This window comes from Limulus polyphemus, unplaced genomic scaffold (assembly GCF_000517525.1).
Source record: "Limulus polyphemus unplaced genomic scaffold, Limulus_polyphemus-2.1.2 Scaffold3164, whole genome shotgun sequence".
NCBI classification, from domain to species: domain Eukaryota; kingdom Metazoa; phylum Arthropoda; class Merostomata; order Xiphosura; family Limulidae; genus Limulus; species Limulus polyphemus.
In genome coordinates, this window is record NW_013668774.1 from 66,475 (window position 1) to 74,923 (window position 8,449).

The 8,449-nt window shown below is 32.4% G+C and overlaps 1 protein-coding gene across 2 annotated transcripts in view; it reads right to left on the reverse strand.

The window, feature by feature from the left end:
* The window catches only part of LOC106468789 (band 7 protein AGAP004871-like), a 67,166-nt gene that overhangs the window by 17,904 nt on the left and 40,813 nt on the right, over positions 1-8,449 (reverse strand). For both annotated transcript variants that reach the window (XM_022397151.1, XM_022397152.1), the window contains 2 exons: positions 5,836-5,945; positions 2,543-2,615 (listed from right to left, as the gene is read on the reverse strand). In XM_022397151.1, the coding sequence (XP_022252859.1) occupies positions 2,543-2,615; positions 5,836-5,945 (183 nt within the window). The remainder of the gene's footprint in view (positions 1-2,542; positions 2,616-5,835; positions 5,946-8,449) is intronic.

An 8,449-nucleotide genomic window follows, 5' to 3' on the forward strand; every position in this document is an offset into this window, starting at 1 on the left:
TAATTGGTTTAGCCAAAAATCATTGAGCAAGTGTTTTGTTTGTCCCTGATGCCGTTACGGCGAAACGTTGGCTTGAATGAAACTACTTTTGTTTTCTGGAGTTATAGGTTATGTATTATTTTTTGTTTTTAAAATGAATTCAACTCTCTAGTTTTTCAATACAAACTTTAAACTCAATGTTGGTAACTTCAAAAAGATTAAAGTTATTAAGAGAACCCCCCCCCCCCACAAAATCCGACGTTTTTTTTTGTTAGTTAAAACCAACTACTTTTGGTAACAGAATTACCATTATCAGGGCTAGAGCCTACAGTGTTAGCTTAGTCTATATTCAGACCTAATGCTGGTATCTGTGTTAACGAAACTAGTCGGCTGTAATCAATGATAAAGGTTTGACCTTTCATTATGCTCCCGCTCCCCGTCAAAACACAAACAAAAAAAAACCCGTCGGTTCTTATGTTTTTTACTTTTAACATAGTAGCACAATGTGCCTAAAAAAGAAATTACGATTCAAGTTAATAAAAAGAAAAAACAACAACATAGTTTTCTCATTCTAATCATTCAGACAACTTTCTTTCAACATTTTCATAAACATAACGTTAAAAAAATACTTAAGGTAACTATCTGTTTCAATACGTCTTTTCGCACTTTATCCACGACGATCAACATAATTTCGAGAAGAAACGTAAGTGAATATAAATGATATTTATCGTTTTTCTGATACAACACGTTCGATCTATGAACTCGACGTTTGCAGTAAAAGCCCAGTCTGATTTTTTCCCCCCGCACTTTATATGATATCTTCACACAAAAGTCCTGAACTTTAGAGTTTTCGTAGATTCGATTCTGGATTTTTACTATTATGGCTTCTAGGGAGAGAAAGTTTACTTTGTCTGACAGGAAAAAAAAAAAACGACAACAACAAAAACACAGTACCACTTACACCGAAAAAAACCTTTAGAAAGATGTGATTTGAGTTATTTACCAATCTACAAATGGATAAAGGCAAGAGCAGAGAGTTAAAATAAAGTATTTGTTTAATGTTTTTAATCCTCAAACGTTTTTATAGCACGTTCTCTGCTGGTGACGTTCACGTATTGCGTCACATTGAGTAGCTTTATGGTTTGTGACCCTATTACAACGGTCACTGTAAAGAGCTAGCCAAAATAAGTGGGTGAAATCACCCATTTTCTGAGCAAAATCATAGTGGCCCCCTGTCGTGATTTGTAAAAGTAAAATCAATATCGACAGCATTTTTTATTGATTTATGTGTGTATAATTCGTACGCTACTTAGGTCCCTGTAACCAACAAAGTCATGGATTCTCAATCAAATCGGTACATAAATAATTCAGAAATACATATTTAAAGAGTCAGAGGAGGTCTAAATAGCTAATTCAGTTCAATTTACTTAAAATGCATGTTCCGCTGAATGATATTTAACAAAGACATACTAGAATATCACTCCTTCTAACCTTGTTTATATGATTATAGTTTCTGGATTGTTGGCTGTGATCCTTACAGAGACTCACGTTGTTTATGTGTTTTTTCCTTGTAGCTATTTTACATTATTGTTGTCTGGATTGTTGGCTGTGATCCTTACAGAGACTTACGTTGTTTATGTGGTTTCCTTGGAGTTATTTTACATTATTGTTGTCTGGATTGTTGGCTGTGATCCTTACAGAGACTCACGTTGTTTATGTGTTTTTTCCTTGTAGCTATTTTTACATTATTGTTGTCTGGATTGTTGGCTGTGATCCTTACAGAAACTCCTGTTGTTTATGTGTTTTTCCTTGCAGCTATTTTACATTATTGTTGTCTGTGATCCTTACAGAAACTCCTGTTGTTTATGTGTTTTTTCCTTGGAGTTATTTTACATTATTGTTGTCTGTGATCCTTACAGAAACTCCTGTTGTTTATGTGTTTTTTCCTTGGAGTTATTTTACATTATTGTTGTCTGTGATCCTTACAGAAACTCCTGTTGTTTATGTGTTTTTTCCTTGGAGTTATTTTACATTATTGTTGTCTGGATTGTTGGCTGTGATCCTTACAGAGACTCACGTTGTTTATGTGTTTTTCCTTGTAGCTATTTTACATTATTGTTGGTTGGAAATGTTTCTTGTTTTTCACCTCTGTTGTAGGATGTACCTGATGCATATTGTTTATTCACATGTAAAATTATTTAACTCTTTTTTTTTCATTCCCAATATGCACAAACAATGCATTCCAATGATTATAGTAGTGAGTGTTGAAGCAAATAATTATGTTGTATGTGTTACAGTATAAAACAATTTATTGTTTTACGATTTTGTTATAGCTTAATTATTGCCATATTTTTAACACAACATGTTTAACTCTTTAAGTATTAATTAAGATATTTAGGTTTATCCAGTAACTGGCATTAGTAATAATTAAAGCATCAGATATGACAATGTTTATATTTAAATGTAAGACTTAAGAACTAGTCACAATATCACTCTAGGACTCTCTCTCTCTCTATATATATATATATATATATACATTATGAGAAACATATAATACACTTACCTGGACCTTTTGAGCCACTATGTAGTAAACGCCCCAAGCGAAATATAACTGCGCGCTCATACTCTTGCACCACCTATTGGAAGCCCAGTGAAAAATGTTAAAAATAGCATTTACAAAAGTCCCCGTAAATGACTCTAGCACTTAATAATATGCCTATTCTAGATTTTTTATTTTTATTTTTTTTTCTGTAAATTTAAGGAGTCACTCCCATTGAAAAAAATATTTTGGGGAAAATCAAGTCTGCATTATTAAGCATACAAAATTTGGTCACGGATATAATAGATCTGTACTCTTGGATATGAGATAGTCGTAACTCGGGGTGCAAAACACCAATGAAAAGAAAGATTCATATCACGTGATCGTAAAAACTGCTTTTTTGTTCAAAACCTTTCTACATTCATAAATTATCTTAATAGTTTTGTAAATATGGCCAGTTTTCTTGTATTACCCCCCACACTCCCCTTGTTTTTTTCTTACTGGCAGGTACTCTTCCTGGTGGTGTATGTCAAAGTATGAAGAGGCCAGTTTTCTTGTATTACCCCCCCACACTCCCCTTGTTTTTTCTTACTGGCAGGTACTCTTCCTGGTGGTTTATGTCAAAGTATGAAGACTCAAAAGTCAAACAGATTATTTTGAAAATGTTCTAAAAATTCATTTTGATTCATGGTAAACATTTTCCATTTTATAAACACGTTCAAACATTTCTCCAGATGTTATTATTTATGGATCTTTAAACTGGCACAGATCATTATATTCTTAACCAACTTTTATTTGTGATAGTAATAAGTCCTAACAATCCCCCCGAGAAACGTTTTCTCCGTTTACCAAAGTTTCACAGTTTGATATTGTTGACCAAATTTCTTCTCAGCTAAACAATTTTTATTTTTACTTTATTAAAGGGACTGCGAATAACAAAAAAAAATCACAAGACAAAAACTTATGAACACTTTAGACAAGACAAGTCAAACAAAACAAAAAAATATGCTTTTTTTATATCAGTTATAGACAACTCCGCAGAAGTAAATCATATTGTCAAAAAAACAAACAAAAAAAAACAGAAATTAAAGTTTTCTCGTGAAGTTGAACTACAAATGGTACGTGTTTGAAATAACTAACACAGGGTAATTTCAAACATGTAACATTTTTTCTCTCTTATCACAGTTTTAACATCAACTCACCGGATTTCTTGTTTAGTTCGGTAGGTGCTAAGTTCTTCATGGCTAATGTATTTACACGGGTTTTCAACGATTATATCAACAGAGCAGCCACCCATGATGAAGAGAAAAGAGTAAGAGAGTGTTTCAAAAAAGATCGTGTTTATGATACAACCATTTACAGGAACCCATGCTTTGAAAATCAAGCAGAATATAAAGAGCTTTTTTTTGTAACGTGTACCCACAAGTTGAACTACGTGTGGTAGTTAAACCGGTATGCAGAATAAGGAATTATTTTGTATTCAAAGACAGAAGTTACAAAGCGGACCGGTCACATGTCGTCTACAGATATCGGTGCTCTGTTTGTAATAGTGCGTATATAGGGACGACGGTGAGGAGTTTGTGTGTTTGTAGTTAAGCACAAAGCTACACAATGGGCTATCTATGCTCTTCCAACCACGGGTATCGAAACCCGGTTTCTAGCGTTGTAAGTCCGCAGACATGACACGCACTGTGCCACTGGGGGGCACGGTGAGGAGGCTTAGTGATCGAGTTAAAGAATATGGTGTGGCAAGGTATACAAAATTCTCAAACAGTTTCCGACATAAAGAACAATGCGTGAATGTAAATATAAAAATTGAACAATTCTAAATTATCGGTAAGGCTGAAAATGAGCAATGGCTAAGGTTAAAAGAAACATTAGCCATAAAGAACTTAGCACCAACCGAACTAAATAAGAAACCCAGCACCGGTGAGCTGATGTTAAAAGTGTGAGAAGGGAGAAAAAAAATTTTGATAATGTTTTTTTTTTAATATTTCGCTAATATTTAAAATAGCTACTTCCAAACAGAGTTAACGGGTGGTTAAACAGTAGACCAAAGAGAGCAAAAAAGAAGATATGTAATTCAGAGATGCTTGGTGTGAAAATTGTTTCTCTGAGAGGAGAGGAAGTTACCGGTAAACTGAAACACAATGACTCTTGTCGTATAAAGAAACTTCGGTTGTGAATATTTATTAAAGTCTGTAAATTATTAACTATAGAAATACTCTTTCAACCACACAAACAATTATCATTGTACAGTGGAACTTCTTCGACCCTCATAGTTACAGAGGCCTCTATCGAATCAACGTGGGAAAAGAACATATGCTTCACGTACTAGAAACATTCACAAATAAAAAAGTCACATTGAAGTGCATGATACAACAGACTTGAAAACAATAGCCAGCTAACTCAAAACTGTGAATAAACACGAACACGAAATGTTAAGAACAGTAACTAAAAACGATCGGCCTAACACGAAAGGTTAAGAATAGTAACTAAAAACAATCAAGCTAACACGAAAGGTTAAGAACAGTAACTAAAAACGATCAAGCTAACACGGAAGGTTAAGAACAGTAACTAAAAACGATCAAGCTAACACGAAAGGTTACGAACAGTAACTAGAAATAGTCAAGCTATATTAATTAATCTACACCATTAATTTCGTTGAAGAAAGACAGCTAGTTTTATTCTTTTTTGTAATAGCTATCACTTTTTTATGTCATACTTCATACGCGCATGTAAGTGAACCACAGTGTACTGATTGTTTGTTTTAGAGCAAAACGCTAATTTTAACCAACAAAAAACGTTAAGTTTCATGTTGATAGAAAGTGTTTTTTTTGGGGGGGGGATGTGCTCGGCAGAAGATAACTTTAAATGTTTATTAATCTATTTATTTATTTGTTTTTGTTTTAGAGCAAAACGCTAATTTTAACCAACAAAAACGTTAAGTTTCATGTTGATAGAAAGTGTTTTTTTTTGGGGGGGGGATGTGCTCGGCAGAAGATAACTTTAAATGTTTATTAATCTATTTATTTATTTGTTTTTATTCTACAGTGTAGTGAGTTTTTTTTCCTACTTAAAATCATTTATTTTGCTTTGCCATTTTTTTTATTAGATGCCACGGGGATTATACATTAACTAGTCATTAAGCCATACTTCTTACAGTGGATAATATTAAGATATCACTTCACTGTCTGTTTTATAATAATCATCCGCTTGTTTTTACTTTTAGTTTCAGCTCAGATATAAAACAGCCGACATATGGCATGATCATTTTTAACATCAGACTTGAAAGGTAATTTTCTGTTACTTCTTACCTTGATACATATGAAGAGGGATAAAGGTAATGTCGCTAAGAACAAGATGAACGACAGGGCAGTGAGAATCCAGCCACAAAAACCCAAGCCCGAAGATTCACCTGTTTCTGCTGCAAAAATAAAACAAAATTCAAAAGGTGATTCCTAAAAGCCAAAACGGATAAGGGATTTCGTTAGTCTCTCCCTCTTGAATTGATTTCTGCGTTGAACTACACTTCAATGTAACTCATTTAAAAAGCTACATACCATAATTTCTACATGGCGTGCCAAAATTATTCAACTAATGAATAATACGATGTTTCAGATATGAATAAGCAGTTCACGCACTGCCAATGGAAACACTTATAACATTGATTACAGTATTCTACACATTGTTGCTACTTAATAATAAAACTGCTTGTTAATTCCTAACTTTTGACACTCAATGTATTAATTATGATATTCTACACATTGTTGCCACTTAATGATAAAACTACTTGTTAATTCTTAACTTTGACACTCATTGTATTATTTATTGTATTCTACACATTGTTGCTACTTAATAATAAAACTGCTTGTTAATTCCTAACTTTTGACACTCAATGTATTAATTATGATATTCTACACATTGTTGCCACTTAATGATAAAACTGCTTGTTAATTCCTAACTTTTGACACTCAATGTATTAATTATTATTACTATACTTGCTTCTGGTGACGATTGTTGTAGTATATATTTTTTTGTTTATTGTAAAATGTCGTTGAATTAAAACTTAAGAAATACTTATGTGAGTAACACGTGATAAAAAGAATTAAAAAGACCAGCAATATTTGGTTATTGTTATACTCAGCAGAATATAAATAATGCCCTCTATCTCTTAACAGCTCTGGTAAGTATTTGGAATGTATTATCCTTAAGAAGGAATATATACCTCAAAATAACAAGTCGTTAAAGACCAAGCTTTTACTTTGATAAAGACATAAAGAACGTTACGTCTAAATAATTAGATGTAGCTATGTGGACTTAAACGCTACTTATCATGCTCAAAGCACGTGAACCAATTATAATTATAACAATAGAGTAAACAAGTATCTAGAGCGTATAATCTTATAGCCACAAACTATATTTTTATAATGAAACTTACGGTAGACACAGAATGAAAAAAAAACGTAAAGAAAAAAGCAATAAAAAGTAATTAAGATTTTTTTTAATGAAAAGAATTTGATTTTCCTAACATTGTATAGCAAATCACTGTTTACGTAGATTTTTATAATATTATAAAAACTTGTATAACATATATAGCAGGAAACCTTCAATAGCTAACTATAGGCACGTGATAAAACGTTACTTATGAAACTTTTAAACCTTCAAGCTTTTGAAGTGTGTAAAAGCATAATAAAAAATAGTTTATTAATGTAACACATATTTAAAAATTAAACAGAATGATAATTGACGTTAATTATTTTCAATAGAAGATCACATAGAAGGATTAATTTATATTTATCAAGTTGAACATTTTAGTTGACTATGCTGTTATAACTAAGCTTGACAAGCAAAGGGACACATTTATTACGTAAACTTTCTCATTATAATAAAAAAAAAACGATAACACAAGTCGTTGCTTATAAAACGAGAACAACAAACACTAGAGTGTTATATTTTGGGTAGAGGTAAGCATTCAGTGAATAAATGTAGTAATTATAATACTAATAACGACACAACGTGAACAACAAACGCTTTGGGTTATTGAAGTACAATTACAGACCAACAATCTCAGCTGGTACCTTGTACATGATAACAAGTTTGTCTCAGTATGAAGAAGATCTTTCCATTAGAGTAAGGTTCGTTACATTAGTAACTATTTACTCACTCTCAGTACCTTGTACACGATAACAAGTTTGTCTCAGTATGAAGAAGATCTTTCCATTAGAGTAAGGTTCGTTACATTAGTAACTATTTACTCACTCTCAGTACCTTGTACATGATAACAAGTTTGTCTCAGTATGAAGAAGATCTTTCCATTAGAGTAAGGTTCGTTACATTAGTAACTATTTACTCACTCTCAATAACTTGTACATGATAACAAGTTTGTCTCATTATGAAGAAGATCTTTCCATTAGGCTAAGGTTCGTTACATTACTAATTATTTACTCACTCTCAGTACCTTGTACATGATAACAAGTTTGTCTCAATATGAAGAAGATCTTTCCATTAGACTAAGGTTCGTTACATTAGTAACTATTTACTCACTCTCAGTACCTTGTACATGATAACAAGTTTGTCTCAGTATGAAGAAGATCTTTCCATTAGAGTAAGGTTCGTTACATTAGTAACTATTTACTCACTCTCAGTAACTTGTACATGATAACAAGTTTGTCTCAGTATGAAGAAGATCTTTCCATTAGAGTAAGGTTCGTTACATTACTAATTATTTACTCACTCTCAGTAACTTGTACATGATAACAAGTTTGTCTCAGTATGAAGAAGATCTTTCCATTTGTGTAAGGTTCGTTACATTACTAATTATTTACTCACTCTCAGTACCTTGTACAAGATAACAAGTTTGTCTCAGTATGAAGATCTTTCCATTAGAGTAAGGTTTGTTACATTACTAATTATTTACTCACTCTCAGT